Raw genomic sequence first — 20,603 nt, forward strand, 5'->3', positions numbered from 1 at the left:
CAACTTGTCTGAAGTCGTTTAAAATGCTTTGACCATTTCACACGTGTCTTCCAGTATTGAGTGGGGTTTCTCCTTCTCCGGGTGCGTTCTCAGCAAAGAAAGAGCTTCGATGAATGAGCGAACTTTAAATGAAAAACTGTTTGTGATAGATAGGTGGGGCATATTTGGAGGACGTGCGCAAAATGTTCCTGTTACTGAAGACTTGATAGAACTGGCTAAAACCGCTAGAAAGAGCTATGATTTGTACCTACAAAAGACCTTGAAAGAAAAAAACTGAGAAAGAGTGGCTGGATTTGGAGGCAAGGGAACGGCTGAGAAAGCAACAGGCTGCTAAGACCTCTTTAGAAAGACAGACAAAAGAGGCCCTCGATAAACCTCTCAAAGAAAAAAAAGCGTTTGGTTCCAAGGAAGAGACTGCAGATGAGTTACTGAAGGAAGCTGATAACCCGCTCAAAAAAGCAGTGAAAAGAAGGACATGGTCGAGATACAGCTAGCGCAGGCTATGATAGATGGGACTCAAAGAACCAGCCACAGTTAGAGTCGAAGAAACAGTTACCGATCACATCTCTGTTCCAGTAGAAGACAGTGCAAAAAAATGAATTACCAGTTATCCGTTTTCCAGTAATTCTTCAGTCACAATTAAAACATCTAAAAATTCAACATCGATTATGCTGGTTAGCTCATTCCCCTTCGTGGAAAAACGGCATACATTTGTCTAAACTACGAAGATTTCATTATTCCATTGATATGATTTATAGAAATGGCAGTTTTCTCCCTTTTCAAGATATTTACAAGTTTTAATCACTTCTAATCAAACAGGGGATTCGCCATCCCTAGTATACCACTAGGCATATGCGCTGTTTTTTAAGACTGTATTAATCTTTGTGTTTAAACAATGTTCTAATGTAATCCTTAGAAAATTGATGTTATGTTAATTGCCTTAAAGTAATCTGTCCTAACGTAACAACACATACATTATGGAATCAATATCGATAAATAATCGCTGTTGTTATTGAAAATAAAGATTGTTTAAATTCAGTATATATATAAATATATATATATATATATATATATATATATATATATATATATATATATATATATATATATATATATATATATATATATATATATATATATATATATATATATATATATATAATGACGTTGGGTAATGAAAAGATTGATCAGGTGGGCAGCTTCACTTACCTTGGTAGTATTATTAGTAAAGATGGTGTAAGTATTATTAGTAAAGATTACCCAGCGTCATTATATATATATTAAATAAAAAAAACAAGTTTTTTAAACTGAAAGTAAGGAGCGACATTAAAACTTAAAACGAACAGAAATTATTCCGTATATGAAAGGGGCTGTCCCCTCCTCAACGCCTCGCTCTTTACGCTAAAGTTTGACTCTGTCTCAAAACTTTATTTTTTGAAACAATAAAAAACTGTAGCGTAACGAGCGAGGCGTTGAGGAGGGGACAGCCCCTTTCATATACGGACTAATTTCTGTTCGTTTTAAGTTTTAATGTCGCTCCTTAGTTTCAGTTTAAAAAACTTGTTCTTTTTTATTTAATTTCTGATCGTTTTTTAGTTAATGCAGCTTTTATTTGTATAAAAATTTTACTTTTCTTTTGCTAAATGGATGTCTTTACAAATTAACTTACGTAACTAACTTCTATATTCGTATATTTTTCTTCTGGCAAAAAATACAAAGTTGCAGATTTTTGCAGATATGAGCTTGAAACCTATGTAATAGGGTTTTCTGATACGCTGAATCTGACGGTGTGATTTTCATTAAAATTCTTTCACTTGTAGGGGATGTTTCCCCCTCTTTAAAAAATCGAGTAAATTTTCTCAGGCTCGTAGCCTTTGATGAGTAATACTAAACTTAATAAAATTTATATATTTAGGATCAGCATTATAAATACATTCTTTTGATACATTTATTGACACCAAAATTTCGTTTTTAAAAGTTTCGATTACTATTGAGCCGTATCGCTTGTTTTTTTATTGTTTTTTTTATTACGTATATGTTATTACTTATATGAAGGGGTTATCCCCTTAGTCAATACCACGCTCTTTACGTTAAAAGTTAAAAAAATTTTTGTTTCACAAACCCCTGAATCACAAAGGCCGTTTAATTAGAATAGATAGCTCTTTTGAAAGTACTAAAAAAAAACTGTAGCGTAAAGAGCGAGGTACTGACTTGGGGGAGAACCCCCTCACATACGTTATAATTTCTGTTCGTTTTAAGTTCTAATATTCCTTCATACATTTCAGTTGAAAAAACTTGTTTTTTTTTATTTAATTTCTGATCGTTTCTTAAATAATGCTCGGAAATCCGGCGCCCCCTTCATAGAAATGTCCCTTACCCCAAAGAAACATCCTCCACGGAAATATTCTCCAGAGTAACCCCCTCCTCTAGCCCCCCCTCCAGAAAAATCCTTCCTGAAAATGGTTGTATACTTCCCAATAACCAATAAATAATGCTGGCAAGTCCGGCGCCCCCTTCATGGCAATTTCCCTTCCCCCATGAAAACTTCCTTCATGAACAGATCCTCCAACATAACCTCCGACCCACCCTTCCCTCCCACTACCAGAAAAAACCTCCTGAAAACTTCTGTATACTTCCCAATAACCAATACTATATGTTAACATTGGGTAAAGTTCATGACTTTTAGCCCTCCTTTTGGGAACTTCGGGGGATTAAGTCATCCTAAAAGACATATTTATCATATTTTCGACCATGCTGAACAAAATGGCTATCTCAAAATTTTGATCGAGTGACTTTGGGAAAAAAATAAGCGGGGGAGGGGGCCTAGTTGCCCTCCATTTTTTTTGGTCACTAAAAAACGGCACTAGAACTTTTAACTTCCGTTCAAATGAACCTTTTCAAGATATTATAGGATCACTGGGTCGATACAATCAACCCTGGGAAAAACAAACAAATAAACACGCATCCGTGATCTTTCTTCTGACAAAAAATGTAAAATTCCACATTTTTGTAGATAGGAGCTTAAAACCTCTACAGTAGGGTTCTCTGATACTCTGAATCTGATGGTGTCATTTTCATTAAGTTTCTATATCTTTTAGGGGGTGTTTCCCCCTTTTTTTGAAAATCAGGCAAATTTTCTCAGGCGCGTAACTTTTGATGGGTAGCACTAAACTTAATGAAAGTTATATATTTGAATTTAGCATTGAAATATGATTCTTTTGATGTATCTGTTGGTATCAATAACCAGTTTTCTAGAGTTTCGGTTACCATTGAGCCGGGTCGCTCCTTACAGTTCGTTACCACGAACTGTTTGATATATATATATATATATATATATATATATATATATATATATATATATATATATATATATATATATATATATATATATATAATGACGTTGGGTAATGAAAAGATTGATCAGGTGGGCAGCTTCACTTACCTTGGTAGTATTATTAGTAAAGATGGTGGGAGCAGTGAAGATGTTAAAAATAGAATAGCCAAGGTTCAGGGTGTTTTTTCACAGTTAAAAAAAAGTCTGGAAGAATAGGAAGATAAGTCTGCAAACCAAGATTAGAATATTAGAAGCTACAGTGATAACAGTGGTCAAATATGGCTCTGAAGCATGGACGCTCAAAAAAGCGGATGAAGATTTGCTAGATTTTTTCAAGAGAAATTGCGTAAGGATTCTTCTGAGTATCTAGCTGACTGACCATATTTCATTCAGTAAGGTATAAGAAAAATGTGGTTCAATACCGCTCCCCATGGATCTAATGAAAGAAATGTTGATGTGGCTAGGACACGTTGTGCGTATGAAGGATTACAGATTGCTGAAGATTGTTCTATTCAGCCAACCATCTAGGGCTAAACGGAAAGCAGGTCGTCCCCGTCTGGGGTGGGAGGCCGTCATAAAGAAAGATTTAAAGGAAATGGGAACTTCGTGGGCGGGTGTAAAAAGGGAGGCTTTGAATAGATTGGGGTGGAGGAGGAGCGTGCGTAGGTGTGTTGGCCTCAGGCGGCTTGGTGCTGCGGTGAGTTGTTAGTAGTAGTAGTAGTAGTATATATATATATATATATATATATATATATATATATATATATATATATATATATATTTTGCCAAGTTTAAATTATGTAATCTCCCGGAGGCAAATGTTATACCGGGCTTAAAGGGGTTAAAATGATATTTTCTAGTTAGTGGTAAAATAAGAAAATGACCTTAAAGATGCTTAAACAAAGTTTTTAGATACCCTAATGCTTTTCTTTGGGTCTTGTATATTCTGTTTATCCCCTGAAAAGGCACCTTTTTTGGGGTTCTTCTCCTTTGTATTTCTTATATAATCTTTCACAGCGATATATGGAAATTAGGTGTACGATGCTATGTCAGTGAATAAAGTAAATATTAACAACTCGTAAGACTGGGTCTAAATTGTTATTGTCCCCTCCCCATGGAACATTTCGGTATATAGTCGTTTAAATAAATAAAATTGGAGATACCTCGAGCTAATTACCCTGATTGATGCTTCTTGAACCCTTTGGCCACGTACCTATCATCAAGAATATTTCTTTTTTTCTCGCTTTTTTCACGTTTCACCATTCTATTGCTCTCTTTCTTTCTCTTTACAACGATTTAGTTGATGAATATTGTCGTTATTTTCCAGGTCTGCAATGCTCAATCGAGACCCCCGTCGAAGGCACGCTATAGCACGACGTTTTCGTCATTTTCATTATCAGGATTTTGTGTTACCTCGTGACCCGAGACCTCCAAGGCCTCACAGACCTAGACCTAACGCAACGGGAGACTTCAGGAGACAGGTGTGTAGTCATTTATTAAAAAAAAAATTCTTCATATGATTGATTAGCCTGTCTGGGAAAGTTTTTTGTTAGGTAGGTCTGTTGGGGGGGGGGGTACCTTCTGTGTGTATGCATGCCTATGGGGTGCCAAATCATAAAAAGGGAGGCTGAAAGCAACAGATCCCTTAAAGTAATACATCAACGTTTACATGTGAACGTAAAAGAGATTGGATTAAATATTAGATGGACTGCAAACCACGTTGATGTCTATTTGGATATACAACTAGTTCTAAAACTGATCATTTTATGCTTCCAAACTTCTTTAAAATATGAAAAAAAAAACACCGCGAATTGGGAGTTTTATTGTTTTTATCTCTTCACTGCGTCCACCATTCTTGTTAGTAATGCTACCTGGGTACGTGAAGCCATCTGTATGGTTAGTTTTCTTATCGCCGAACATCACATTGTAATTTTTTCCAATTTTAGTGGGTTAGTCTTCTTAACATTCATTTTTAAACCTTTTTTTAATCCTGAAACACAACTCTGCTTAACTCCTGATTCCAAACCAGAAAAACTAACCTCGATCCCTACTTTGATCCCACCATTATTGTTCTCCTACATACTACTAATTACTTTACTACATTTATATAGTTTACCCTACAAGAATAGGACTTTCACTAAAGCTGTCTATCCACTGAACCAAATATCTCTAGTCCATGCTTACGATTAAAGAGATCTGATAATTCAGATACTTCTTGATTTATTAATCAAAGTGAGGAAATTTGGTCAGTGCTTCCTCTACCTCTTCTCAAAACACACTCCTCTCTTTAAAATTCATCTACTGTATATTTTAGTTTTTTAAGTAGCATCAGGCTTAGCAGTTTTGTCCTCAATAATTACCATATTCGCCCTTATCACCTCTTTCAGTTTGAGTTTTCATAAAATCAGTAGGACCTTCCTTGCTATTAACAATGATATCCTCAGTTTTCAGTAGCTATTTCAGTTTTCAGGGCTTTGTTTTAAAATAGTTTACCCATCTTCTCTATTTTTTCGTTTGTTAAATTCTGTAAATGGAAAGGCAGTGTGGTTTAAGATTTTTTTCTCCCGAAAAATAAGTTTTTTTTTACAAGAGATAAGTTTCTGAAAAACGTAACAAGTCTATTCAAAACGTCTAGATTCGTTAGTAAAATCATCGATATTATACTTGTCTACTTTATAACGCTACATGTCTCAATTTTCATACTACTTAATTATTGAAGGAGGTGGGGGACCTAGATAATTGCGGTGATTCTGCTAGTGCAGGCCAGGGATGAATAAGTCCATCTCAAGTCTGCATGAAACGCTCTTCCCCACAACTTCTAGTTAAATGGAGGCTGTGGGCAATTCTTTGCCACCATGTGGCTTTCAGCTCTTGGCAATTCACTCTTATCAACTAGAGTCGATGTCCTGCATCAGCAACCACAGGTTTATTACCTCTGACTCATTATATATTCAGGCCTGTAACTATCACTACCGTTGGGAGAAAAAGAAAGATAGAAATCAGAAGAGATATTCATTTCTAAAAATCCAGAACAATGTTGTGCCATCGAGTGACTAGAAAATAATCTCGTCAATTTTGTCACACCCTGAAATGCTATTTGTAGTTACGGCAGTGTTTAGGCAAACTCGTAAAAGGTTCACCCCGAGACCACAATAGGACTTTCGATTCAGGATTTTCCTTCTGCGGGCGAGGACAAGTAAATGAGCTTATGGTGGATTAGAACATCCCAACCCGCTTACTGCAGTGTGTTGCGGGGCTTAGTAGCAATGTCAGTCATAAAATAACCATAAATATTCTGTATACTGTGATTACCCATGTTTGTGTTGACTTAGTTGGTCCAGTGCCTGGAGATTTTGAGGGTGATTTAGTACATTTTTTTGGTCTTTGTAAGGAGTATAAAGCATTGAGGGCGCGGATTTATCTGGCGTGGCTTGAAAGGGAGAAATGAGTGGATATTGTATGAAGCGTGCAGATTTTGGAGCGGGACAAAATTGGGAACTTTGACTGGTTTGGGTATGAATCTTTGAGATTTTTTTTCAATTCGTTCGAGATTTTTAAAATTTTTTTAATTAGTTTGGAATTAAAGAAGTGTTTTTATTTTTCAATTTGCATTGAAGGGAATGGATATACTAACTTTTGCCCATAATGGCGCTTAGTGTTAGTACAAATCGTGTTATATTATCTAATTTTTGTATTTTCATTTCCTATTTACGTTTTCTCCATGTTCTGCAATATTTCAGCCTACATAAGCCTATCTCTCCTGGGGTGTCAAATTTGCTTAAAAATTTAACCCCAATCCCTGAATTTCCAGCATAAACCAAAAATGCAACATATGTTAACCAATGGCTATTCCTGTCTTGATTACCAAATGTGTTCTATAGATAACCTCCAAGGACAATTCTAGGCTATCTTGAAGATACTGACTCCATTAAAAATATAAATTTCCTCGAATGCTCTCTTGTTATTCTCAAAATGCCATCAGATAAGCTCTATCCTCTGTTGTGATTTTAGTTAAGTCTTATAATCTGTTTCCTATATCTGTCAGCTGTGAGGGTTTTTCTGACAAGTTCTGCTATGCCAAACTAAGTTGAAAGATTCTGATTGGGACATGACATATGGGAGTTGGAACCCAACTTTTTTTGCTCAATTTGCCGCACGAAAAATGGACTCTGGGGTGCCTAAACTTAATTAAGGAATAGTTGGCTGGTTCATAGGCAAATGTGTTTTGGAACTTCTGGCTATGGGGGGTCTGAGGAATTGACCAAGGAGATAAGTAGGATTTCGCTGTTGACCAGATGAGGCAGATCGTTAAAATATTTCGATCTTAGGTTATAAGGGTGATAATTTTTCATCAATATAGACCGTATAATAAAGTCATGCTGGTGTAAACCACCATTACGCCTCCCTCGAGCTTCATTTTACTTGACCTGGATTTTGTTTCATTGTCGTGGTGCTTTCTCGAGCTAGGAAAATGTCTACAACGAAATTTGATGTTAGTGTGATTTTTATGCATTAATATACCACTGACGAGTATTTGTTTTGAAATGTGGACACTTGGGTGAGCTCCAAGTAGGCTTCTTAAACCAAGATGATTTGCTGTAAAAGGCGGATTTTCAAATTCGCTCAAAGTGTGCCGTTTGGCAGCCTCTATTGCGCTATTACTGATGGTATTGCGTATTTTACGACACAATTTTCTATCTACAAGCGAATTGGGAAAGGGTTTTTAGAACTGTCTGAAATAATGTAAAATCGGAGAAATGGGAGCTCCTTCATTTGTTAATGTAAATGCTACTATAATTTTTGTGTATATTAAAATAGCCACATCCGCAGTGCCCCAGGGTATAGCTTCCTACACAACTTGAAATATGGCTTGACATTTGTAAGACAGGACTGATTGATGCTTGAGAAGGATCCTCATTTTTTTTAAAACTACTGAACCCTTTGAGTACTGATTTCACTCATTTTTTTCTGATATAATTTAAAGTTATTCGACCGAATTTCATTTATTTCAGAAATTTGTCGTATTATATTCTATCCTAAGATATCCTAAGATTGCTTCTTGAATTTAATATCCCCTTGAGTTTCATCTAAATATTTCAGAAAACAAATCATTTTTATGGATGTACTTTTTTAGGTATATGAAGATCATATGTGGAGTCAGCTGCTGCCTGATGTTACAGGAACGTTTCGAGAGGCCACTCCCAGATTCTTCAGGTGGGCTTGATTGTCTTTCGTAGAAACACCATTTGGGGAGGGTACTGGGGTCTCAGGATTCTTCCCCAATTTTAAGGAATAATAAGAACCTTGGAAACTGGATGCTTCAATCTCCCCCTTTTTAAGGCGATATATTAATGTACATCGCCCTTACAAAATTCTTAGCTACAAATCTGTCTTGATAAATACAAATAAAAAATGACTTGATATCTACCATGGCTCACGGTGTTGTTTTCAAAGTTGAAAAAAGTTTGGAAGAGTTGGAAGATAAGTCTACAAGCCAAAATTAGAATATTGGAAGCTACAGTGATGACAGCGGTCAGATATGGTTCTGAAGCATTGGCGCTCCGAAAAACGGATGAAGATTTGCTAGATGTTTTCCTGAGAAATTGCCTACGGATCTTTCTGGGTACCCGGCTGAATAACCGTATATCAAAGCGTAGGCTGTAAAAATAGGGCGGTCAATCCCTCTCTCTAAGGACATAGTGACAGATAGATTGAAATGGCCTGGGCTCATTCTGTGGATGAAGGATGACAGATTGCCGAAGATTGTTCCTTTCGGCCAATCGTCTAGGGCTAAACGAAAAGAAGGTCGTCCGCGGTTGGGGTGGGAGGATGTCACGAAGAAAGATTCAAGCGAAATGGGAGCTTCCTTAGAGGATGTAAAGAGGAACGCTTTGAATAGATTGGGATGGAGGAGTGTGCGTAGCTGTGTTGGCCTCAGGTGGCTTGGTGCTGCGGTGAGTTGTTAGTAGTAGTAGTAGATATCTATCACATTTCGAAACTTCATCAGAAGAGTCGCAGGAAGGAAATCAGTCTCGAGAAAAGTAGGGTTTTTGGAGGGGGAGGGCAGATTGTGCAAAAGGACCTGTTATACTGATTACACAATCAAATTACTTATTTTTATGAAGTCCTCTTTTATATTATTTTCGTTTGCCCCGTCCCATACCTACGGTTAACTTTCTCTATCATAATTAAACTTTGGCACGAGATTGGCTGGTACTCATCGTATAAAATTTGTGTTAAAGTTTGGGTTGTATTATTTGCTGGTTCTCCAAGGTTTAGAATAGCGCTTGACCTTAGCTCAGCTCTAGATTTGTTTTTATAAATAATTACTCAGTTTAAGACAAAATTATATCGGATTATGGTCACTTAATATTTTGCAGTGAACCAGATGTAATTAACGATCTAGTCAAACTTACAAAATTAAAAGATACGCCAGGTTGAAAAAAGTGGAATGGTTTTAAGGTTATATTGTGTTAGAATTGAAGATAGAATGAAAACTGAGAAATAACATCCTAGGTAATTCAACATTGGTCACATCAGTATCTCTTATATAAGCTCGTATTTAAACTGGGACTGTTTTTGGCTTGATAGTCCATGACAGCAGTTGATTTCTTTCTTTAGTCCACTGTGCCAACATCCGTGAAAATTCTCTTCACAGTGTTGGTTACTCTGGTACTTGAGCCAAGTTCGTCACAGTATTTTTGCAAAATCAGGACAAAACTAAACCTTTTAGGAATATGTTTACAAAAAAGCCCATAGCGGGACGGTTCCCTATTTCCTGGATGGCAACGATGGATAGCAACCCTATTCCCTGGGTCAACTTTGGGCTTCTACGAGCTAGCTTTACTGTTCTTCTTTTTTCTTTTCAACTTATTTAAATAAATAATTTTATTGAATCAATTATTGTAGGGTAAATAATGAATAAGGTAGATCAGTTTTGTGTTTAATAATGTCCAAGGGCTCCACAGAAAAAGCAAGTTTGAGAACCCCTGGTTTAAGGAGGAACGAGGCAATTTTGTTTAAAAATAGTTACTTTAGTAAAGGGAAATCATGAGACTATTTCAGACATATCCTGTATTATTGGGAAATCGTTTCTAACAATGAAGTTGATTCAAAAGTGCTTTTTATAATAAAATTGAAATCATTGATCCAAATCAATGATTTCAACAATTTAACGAGCCTAATCGTCATTTACCCCTGAACTATCCAGACACCCCTATTTTATCCTACAGAATTTTATTTGCTATGCAAGACTGATAATAAACTATGAAAAGTAGGTGGTGCTGTTCTGTGCTGACCAGAGGACGCTCAATCCACAAAAACTACTCTAAATAATAATTACTATTAATGTGGATGAGAATCTAATTACTATTAATGTGGATGAGAATGAGAATAATTACTATTAATGTGGACTGGTTTGAAAAAATTTTAAAAAGTAGAAATTTTGATGATTTTAGAAGGTTGGGTAAATTTGTAAGAGTGGGTATGACACATAGAGAAACTTTTTTGATGAATTGTGAGCGATTTAATGTGTGTTTTTTTTTTTTTTTTTTTTTTTTTTTTTTTTTTTTTTTTTATTTTACCATGGCCCGAAAAGGCTTTTGTTGCAATAAATATCTATCTATCTATCTAATAATTACTATTAATGTGGATGAGAATCTATAGGGCCGTTTTTTAGCGCTAAGATCTTACATCTAAGATGTTCCATCTTTCTGCAAAGATTATCATTTTTTAATCATATTTGTTCTAAGATCTTACAGCTCACTGATGTTAGCAAAAATTGTGAAGAACGCCATTTTTCTTCCATATAGAACAATGATGAAAGAACTTTGATGATCTACTCATCATTTTTCTCAGACCACTGATCAGAGCAGAATGATGAAACACGTTTGCATAAAAACGACAAAAGATATAAGATCTTAGTTCAAAGATTTCAATTTTAAGCGTTTTCTGACAAAAGATGTAAGATCTTAGCACATTGATGAGTGAAAAAGCGGCCCTTATTACACTAGTTGTAAGCCGCGCCTGGGAACTATCATCTACGGTTTAAACCTATTTATCGCAGAGCGCTCAAAGAGTGGCGATCTTGAGCTAGCTAAGTAACTGACCCGGTTTTGTGCTTACTGTGTTAGCTTTGGGCGGCTTTGGAGTGTGATAAGTCGTTTGTAGTAGTAGGCTCTTTAAGCAAGAAATAGAGTATATTTGACAATGTCATGTACTTTTTTTCAAACTTTACTCTTTACTGTTGAAACAGTATTCCTTCAATGCTTTGATTCTACTGACATCTTATGAAGATGGCTGTTATTGTTGCTTTTAAGGGTTCTGTCTTTGAACATATTTTTCATTTGCACGCTTGATGGCCTTTATGAAACAATAGCACCTCTTTGAAATATCGTTTTGACTTCCCGTTTTCGTTTTGGGATCATTTTACTAGCTAAAAGCTGAAACGTCATTTTGACTTCAGCTCTTTCCCTTGTTTCTTATTTGGCTTGTTCTTCTATTGCTTTCTTTGTTTATTGCTCCTTCTATGAACGGCTGTGCAGCAATTCATATTTCTTCTTCTTGTTCTATTGGGCCGTCCTAAATGTAAAAGATATATCTATTTTCTTTGATTTTTATATATTCTTTTTTCCTCTCTGGGAAAGCTGAGGAATCAACTAACTTTATTCGTGTTAAGGAAAGAGTTAAGCGTCGAGTGTTAAGTTAGTGGTAGCAGGGTACATGACTTTCTAGTTGTGTTTTTTGTTTTTTTATATCCTTTCTGAGGTTAATGCTAATTGTTATTATTTTTTTTTGTGGATTTGTTTGATCATCACTCCTCATATCCTGCTGTGTGGCATTTGGAGGAATATGTTTTTGTTAATGATTGATATTAAATTAAATAAAAAATAAATTATTCAATAGAAGAAGGATAAGACGCTGTAAATTATAAATTATCTCAAATTAATAAAAAAGTAATACTTGTCTGAAAAAAAACCTACGACGTCCCAAGTGTATTGAACATATCGATGCACCCTTGTTTCTCCCTGCTTACTCATTGTATTTCGATTGTACATGTTTTTCTTGCCAGTTTCATAGGCCAAGTCTTCTTCTATGTAAGAAGAAGGCATTATTTTTTTTTATTTGAGATCGTCACTGAAATCTGGTGTTCCGGATGACTAATACTGCTACAAATTTGTCGGACTGTCAAGTCAGCTGCCGCCAACATACTGATCTAACCACCTCTATTTCAACATGTTTAAAGCGTTTGCTTTGGCTATCTGCCAAGAAATCTCAGAAATGTTAAAGTCATTTGATCTTTGACTATTCTTCAACCTCCTCCTCCCCCCTTCGGCTATTTAGTTCAACCATTCTAAGAATCTGGTCTTTTTCAATATTTGGGTCATGTCCAAACTACCTAAGTTGGTTTTTTCGTGATGGTAATCGAAATGGGATGGAGTGGTATCGAACCTTTTCGCTCACAGAGAGTAGAGTTTGAGAACACATCACTAAGCATTATTTGTAAATCTATTATTCCTTTTGTTACATAAGTTATTATTTATACTTTTAGAATTTGCTTATTCTTTATTACGTTTATTTGTACGGCCATCGGGGCATGTTCCCTGGAGCCTTTTTTGGTATCGGGGTACATTCGAAAAAAATATGTATATAAAAAAAAAGAACAAGAAATTTCTTACTTCCGTATGTACGCTGATGACAATTTCATGTTTGAAACTCAATTCCTGGCTTCATTCTAGAACCCCTTCTTTTCCAACCGTTTAGCCCAAATATGCATATTGGGGGGGGGGAGTGCAACTTTTGGTATATTCTTACACAAATTTCCAAATGACAGACGGGGGAAGGGGTATCGAACCAATGCTAAGTAGAGGATTTTTACTGGAAGGAAATAAAATGAATTCTTCAATTTCCGTTTATTTTTTTTTCCTATTTGGAGCTTTCTCGTTTCTTATATTCAGTTTGATAATTGGTATTATGCCCGTCTTTTTGTTTATTTCTATTAATTGACTTTTATTACTTTAGAGAGAATCCGGCGATGACGCACCGTTTAGTGCCTTGGTTGAATAGAGAACTCTCTGTTTTGGTTGTTCATAGTGGTGATCCGCAACAAATACAACGTCTAATTGACATGATACTAGAGCTTATAAAATCACATAGCATATTAAGCCCTGCTTTTAGAAGACATGTTGAACCACACGTTGGGGCACGTGCTAAACATTTCCAGGTATTTTATTTATTATTTATAAGATGGAATCATAGCCATTATCTTTTAAATTTTACCATGTTCATTGACAATTTTGAGAAAGGTTAATAAATAATTACTAAAGTTTAATTAGAAATGTAATTATATGTGGAATTAATTACTGAATAATTAGGGATCGACACTTAACTTCTTATGTTCGCATGGGAATTCCAAAAAGTATACACATTCATACTAAAACAGAAGACGTAAAATGTTGCGACTTAAAATATTTTTGAGGGAGGAGATAGATCTAGATTACTTAGTAAAGGCTACTAATCTGAACTATATTACCAGTTCCAAAATAAAATCTGCCTAAGCCATTCCCCTAGGCGCGTGTACAGGAGTGTACTTTTGTACCCCCCCCCTCCCCTCCTAAAATATCTATCTGTAAGATGATTCATATAATTGTCATTCCCTGTCTATTTTCAGTGTTAAGTAGAAGTGAATCAGCTGAAATTTTGCTATCTTAGAAATTAATTCGTTTTCTGTCTTATGGATTTAAGTGCCTACCCATGACTGGTGTATTTCCAGAAAGTCAGTTTGGTTTGGTAGTTTTTGGGGTTGTATTTGCTTTCCAAGATGTGTTGGGAATTAATATGCGAGGCTTAGTTTGAAAAGAGTATGTTTTTTTCAAGATTAGTAGGCTAAACAAGTTTATTAGTTGGTGTAGCTTGGCGAAGCTTTTCGATAAAAAGAATAAGCACTATAGCTAAAATTGTGAAACTACAGCAATAAACATTTTTTTGACTAGTTTTGAACGTACTAATATGAAATAAAGGTGTAACATGCCAGCTTGGGGATTCGGGAACGTTCAGGGTGCTTTAAGTTCGTTTTATCTTGTATATCTGGGTATCTTAAGTTGAGAAGTATTGTGGATGTGTGTAGAGGTTTTTCTAATATAGCTTTTTGTGCAAAATTCAAAAATGGAACTAGATGTACTTTTTAAATCCATAGTATATGTGTTATAACATTGTTGGAAGTTCGATTTTCGTTGGATACACCAAATGATCCTACTTATTAGACTAAAACGGGCTGTAGCTAAAGTTATAAGGAAAGGAGAGTGCAGTTTTGGGAAGAGAAGACGATATACTGATTAGATGTTTATTTTTAGATTAATAATTTAGAAGTATCTGAATCATCAAAACCCGTTTAGTTCTGAGTTTTATAGAATATCAGCTGATATTTGACTCACCAGACAGAAAAGATTTAGCGATGGTTTTATCTTTTAATAATGTACCGGATAAATTCGTTGAAATTATTATTGTTATGTGGGAAAGATAAAACTGTGTTAGTTACGGTAGGACTTGAAATTTTGTGTCCGTAAAGACAAGGGTTCGAGTCTTGGTGGTGCTGATTGTTTTTTTTTGTAATGGGATTTAGTGGTGTGACTGTAAGCTCAGCCAGAGTCAAAACAGCTGTAAATGGGCAGCTGGAGTAAATGGGGAAGGTAAATAGGTTGTGCGGAAGCACAGGATGCCTGGCCCCAAGCCCCATTTGTATGTCTTGGCGGGAGGGCCAAGAAATGGAGATGAGCACCACTGGCAGGGACTATAAAGTCTTGTGCTGCATCCTTTAAAGTTGCAAACGAGGTTAGTCGGTCATTTAACATGGAGTAAGGACTGAAGCAGAATTATGTTTTGTTCCAAGTGATTCAAGGCTTATTCGGATAATTTTGGTGAAATGAATGAATTTTTGGTAGTTTTGAGAGATAATAATGGTTTCAGTCTCTAAGAAGACTAAGTCTCGAATTGGGAATAAATTTTGATGAAGAGAGACGTGAAGTATTTGTAAAGCTATCGAGATGTGAAGCTAGAATTATTAATGAGGAAAGCAGATGTTGTTAAAGTGCAGAGAAGACCATTGAAGTGTATAGAAAAATAGGACACAAGTCTCAATCTAATATTACGGTACTAGAAGCCATAATGATCACAGTTTTTAAGTATGGTTCTGGAACACGTGAGTATCATAAGATTAAGAAAGACATGAATTTTATCCTGAAAAAAAAAGGACAGGTTCAGACGGATGTTTAAGCGGCTTGTGCAAAAACAAATGAACTTATGCGGAAAGTGTGACTCGATCCAGCGTTTTGACGGTGAATCCTGATAAGCCTTAAAACATTTTTCCTATTTTTTATCCTGCTGGGGTCAAATGAAAGTAAAGCCTCCTATTCTGAAAAAGTTATACCAGCTCTGCCTCTCACAGAGACTATCTGTCTTGGCTTTACTCTAATTAGCCGTGGCTGTCAAAGTTTTCATCGCTTCCACCAAGTTGAAGTCATGAGACGGGTCTTTGAGAGAGCATTTAAGTCAATTAAGAATTTCGTCAGATGGAGCAAAGAGATAAAGCTAAACCGTTCTTAATGTCTTAGAAACTACTCATGATAGATCAAAGCCGTTCCAAGGGTTGGTGGTGCCCAGGGAAAAATTAATTACGGCCCTCCTTCCCTCCCGACTCAGATATAAGTAAAAAAGAAATTCGAATCAAACTGAAAATTTTGATCAGAATTGGCAACCCCCTCCCCTCCCCAGCTGTGGTGCCCGGGGAAGCTGATCCGGTGTCCCCCCCACCTCCTGTTTGAACGGCTCTGGGGGTGGACATATGTGGTTAGTTAGTTATAAAGTTAAATGAAGATGCTAAGCTCTTACAAGGAAGCAGGTTGTTGATATAAGGTCTTGAGTTTCTGGCAGAAAATTTTGCTACTTGACTTTCAATTTTTCAAGAACTCAATAAAATTTCAATTTCAGCACGAGTTTTATACATTCGCGCGATCACCTTTTGATGTCACTGGTTACGATCAGCATGTGCATTTTGAGCACAGACACGAACAAGAAGATTCAAGTGACTCTGGGAGTGAAATAGAAGTGCTGGAAGAACTATCTCCGTCGAGATCGTCCACTGCTAGGACTCATATCAGGAACGAAATTCTTGGATGTAAGTTTGTTGACCTCTAATCATGGTAGTTTAATAATCCGATTTGTGTTATAATTTGTTTTTAAGTATAGTAGGCTTTGGTCTTGCGAGAGATATTTTCGCTTGTTGTAAGTTTTAATTAGTCTTTTGTTAAAAAGCTGCTTCTTAGGATTTAATTTCTATACTTTTTTAAAATGTATAGTTTTATTATCTATTCGCTTTTTTTATTACTGAAATTCCTTAAATTTAATATTGAAACTTGGTATCATTAAACAAGGTGTCCTGGTTTGTAGCTAGTGTTAGTCCAATGCCAAAGGGAGCTCTCAGGACATAATTGAATTGGTTAAATTTATTAGTTTAACTTGCTTCCATTGATTAACATTTAATCATTTGGAACCATTCTCTAATTGAACCATAGAGCATCTTCATACACGTTTGCTCACAAAACAATCCACAAATAAATCTGACGTTAAAGACGGTAAAACATTATTAAAATTCAATTTTTATCTGTAACATAAAAATTATTTTTAGTTGTGCAATGTGTACAACCAAAATGAAATAATGGCATGAAAGCTCAATAAAAAAAACTGAGGCAAGTAAAAGCTAACTTTTAGTCTAGCGAGTTTTTATATAACTAGTTTTTAGCCTAAGTTGAGTTACTTCTCAAGGTTTTCCATTTCTGGTTTTACTATCCTTTGTAGCTATCTTTTTTAGCTTTCTACTTTCAACTTCTTTCGTTTTAGCTTTCTAACTTAAAATTGTTAGACCGTAACTGTCAAGGTTTGACAACAACTGAAACAAAACAGTTAGTAAAAAAGGGAGAAAAAAAAATACAATTTTAAAATAGACAAAAATGTTTTAGTAAAATAAAATTCAAAAGATGTAAGGACTTCTGGACTTGGTATTGATACTGGTACAAACATACATTGAATGAGGGCTTACCCTTGCATAAGTACCTAGAACTTAGAAAAAATAGGGAAAAATCACCAACACGTTGACTGAACCGCCAAGGGTAAAGTCATGATTAAGTTTAGCTTTTTTATTAGTCAACCAAATGCCCCGAAATGATGATGCTTTGGCATTGACCTCTAATAATAATAGGCTATTTTCTATCCACTATAAAAATTAAGCAAAGACGAGAACAAGACATAACAGATTCCTAGTTCAATGTTCAGGCACCATCACTTTTGACCTATGTATTTATTTGGAAAGTGGCAATGAAAAAAAAAAAAGAAAGACAGAGCATAAATAAAAGCTAAAGAAGTGACTAAGACCGAAGCAAATAGTTAAGAACGCTGCCAATCGAATAGACAGTGATTGCAAAGATTATACAAAATTAAATATAAATAGTCAAAGAGGGGAAAGGAAAAAAAAAGCATAATAGGAGATTAGACCTAAAAAAAAAGTTAGGGAAAAGAAAAATCGAAACAGGGAAAGAACTGCTTTCTTTATCAATACCAGTACCAGTGGCTGATACAGAGGGGTGGGGGGGGGGGGGTTAGGGGGCGCCCCCCCCAAGCGTAGTCTAAAGTAGTGTAATTTACTGAATTAATTCGATTTTGCGTTAATTAAACTTGCTCCTAACGCAAGTTTATCGGATCAGCCATAACATGTTCTTCTGGCAACAAGTAAAATAGACAAAACCGACAAAATATCTACAGCTCTGGTGAGGGTCGGCATGGTCGTAATTAATAAATACAAATTTCGAACAAAAGAAATATGTTATTTGAAGATTCATATTTCTGAGAATCACATTTCTGAGACTACTGCCACAAACTTGTACCTAACCTATTCTGAAATGGAGGATTAGCAGGGCAATGCAGATTAGGAGGGGAAAAGTGTGATTGAACGTGCATTACCCTGATGATCCTCCTTTTGCGAAGAATGTAATAAACGTTTTTTAAAAGTTACCTCAGAAGTGTAAAAATTTCAGACATGATCTCTAGGTGTGGCAGTGACGTTATGAATTGCAATCTTCCATTTTAAGTATCATAAAAGACAAATAAAACAGAGTCACGTTTCTTTTTCAGACATTCCAACCACCTCTAGAAGTGAAGCATTAGAGCGTGTAGCTCGTTTTTTGGCAAATAATGCTACTTCACCAGAGCCAGGTCCAAGTGGAAGAGGTCCAAGTGGAGCACCCTCTTGTAGACTGGATTTAGGGGAGAGTAGTAATGTTGCGGGACGAACAACACCCCCTTGTCAACCCCCTTGGGATTTATCAAGCGATAGTGATGTTGAAGTGGTTGCCATTCTAAGGCCGAAGCAAGAACGAACTCCTGTTCTGATTGATATAAATTCTGATGAAGAGACATCCGTATCTGTCCCAGCCTCGCCCGTTGATCCAAATCCGCGAAAGTCCAAAAATGGAGAAAGGTTGAAACGACTTATGAGACAGCAATTAAATGGCGCTGGAAGTAGCTCTAGTTTAACTGTAGGGGAAAGCTCAGGATCCTCGCGTCGTCGCATTCAGAGCAGTGTTTCAAGTGATGAATCAAGTGCAAAAAAGTTTAGAAAAAGGTCGTATCGTAAGGCTGACTATGATAGTTCAGATTCTGAATTTGAGCCAAACCGTAAAATGAAATCACCCCGTCCCCTGAAAATATCATCACGAGATGAAATTTCTCGTAGTTCCTCTAGTGATGAAGAAAAGAGGATAAAGAAAAGGCGCAAAAGATCAAGAGATGAACGATCTGATCGGAAGAAGTCGGGAAAACGTAAGAAGCATAAAAGGAAAAAGAGTAAAGAAAGAGACTCGAAAAGAAAAAAGTCAAAAAGTCTTCGAAGATGTGATGAAACTTCCTCAAGTTCTTCTAGTAGAGGTTCTGCGAAGAGTTCCAGCTCGAGTCTCAGATCTTGGCATGAATAAGTGCTACCTTAAGACTCAGTGGACTGGAACATTTATATTAGTGTCCAGTCATTTCTGTGATTTTAGAAATGCTTTTTTTTTCTTGAAAAATAAGAAGTTAGACTTTGATCTATTATTACAGACTTACTTGATGTCTCCTTCGAAGTTATTAAGCTTGGAAGCGAAAACAAAATGATAGCTTCATGCTGTGCACGGATGCTGTACATTCCTCGGGGTTCCAAATGCATAGCAAAGTGAAAAAAAAAATTACTGTGGAAATTCAGACTTTTTTTCTTTTGTCGAGTCTGTTAAAACTGTTGAGGTTCTTATTTAAGATTCCCTGTTGTCGAGTCTGTAAAATTGCTTAATTCTTAAAGCTAATTTGAATAAATCTTGGAGCACAATATATTCAAAAAACTGTGTATTCTTGCGTCAAGATCTTCAGCATCATAATCCCATTGATACTGCAATGGTAGGCTTTATACAATAGCGTTACATTTAGACATACGCGCATTAATTTATTGCAGAGGGGAAGGACTAATTTTTCCAAATAGTGAAAAATAAAGTAACTGGAAAAATTGGAAAATGAAAAAATCGCACGATTCTGGATGGAGACACGGAAAATTATCTCTTAAGGCCCTTATCAAAGCCACTACCAGGAGACAAAAAGTAAATTAGCCCCTTATAACGAACTGGCTTTTTCAGAGTTGTATAAAGGTTAAGCTAGTGAAGTTAAAACTTTTACTTTGTAAAAAAAAAAGCAATATAGTAAACTGTTTATCTTAGATATTGTTTTCTTAATTTATTGTGATTGGCTATATACATTAGAGTTTTTTACTTGTGGCTAAAATTTGTTAACCTTAAAAAAAATCCATTTTAATGCATTAAATACTATCTTAATATTCATCCGGAGCGAAAACTGATTGAAATAAAAAAAAAGATGTATTTAATAAATTCTATTACTGTAACATTTTTAATAATATCTTAATATTCATTTGGAGCCAAAACTGATTGAAATAAAAAAAAAGATGTATTTAATAAATTCTATTACTGTAACATTTTTAATAATATCTTAATATTCATTTGGAGCCAAAACTGATTGAAATAAAAAAAAATCTAGTTAGTAAATTCTTACTTAGTTACTTAGGTCCTCCTGAGCCATCTGGGGCGCATAGGGCATCGACGAAGCCTCGGTAAACGTCACGTATTGGCGCTGCGGCAAGTACATCCTCCCACTGGGGTTGTAGTGATGTGTGAGCATTACTGCGTAG

At 35.8% G+C, this 20,603-nt stretch overlaps 1 protein-coding gene across 1 annotated transcript in view; it reads left to right on the plus strand.

Moving 5' to 3' along the window:
- Positions 1-19,736, plus strand: part of Topors (Topoisomerase I-interacting protein) — a 57,118-nt gene extending 37,382 nt beyond the window's left edge. Inside the window, exons 4-8 of the mRNA XM_089096351.1 lie at positions 4,662-4,815; positions 8,469-8,548; positions 13,355-13,556; positions 16,319-16,505; positions 18,515-19,736. Of these exons, the coding sequence (XP_088952477.1) occupies positions 4,662-4,815; positions 8,469-8,548; positions 13,355-13,556; positions 16,319-16,505; positions 18,515-19,353 (1,462 nt within the window). The 3' untranslated portion in view covers positions 19,354-19,736. The remainder of the gene's footprint in view (positions 1-4,661; positions 4,816-8,468; positions 8,549-13,354; positions 13,557-16,318; positions 16,506-18,514) is intronic.
- Positions 19,737-20,603: the final 867 nt, after the last annotated feature.

This window comes from Artemia sp. Qi Xiang Cuo, chromosome 11, assembly GCF_049724085.1.
Source record: "Artemia sp. Qi Xiang Cuo chromosome 11, ASM4972408v1, whole genome shotgun sequence".
NCBI classification, from domain to species: Eukaryota; Metazoa; Arthropoda; class Branchiopoda; order Anostraca; family Artemiidae; genus Artemia; species Artemia sp. Qi Xiang Cuo.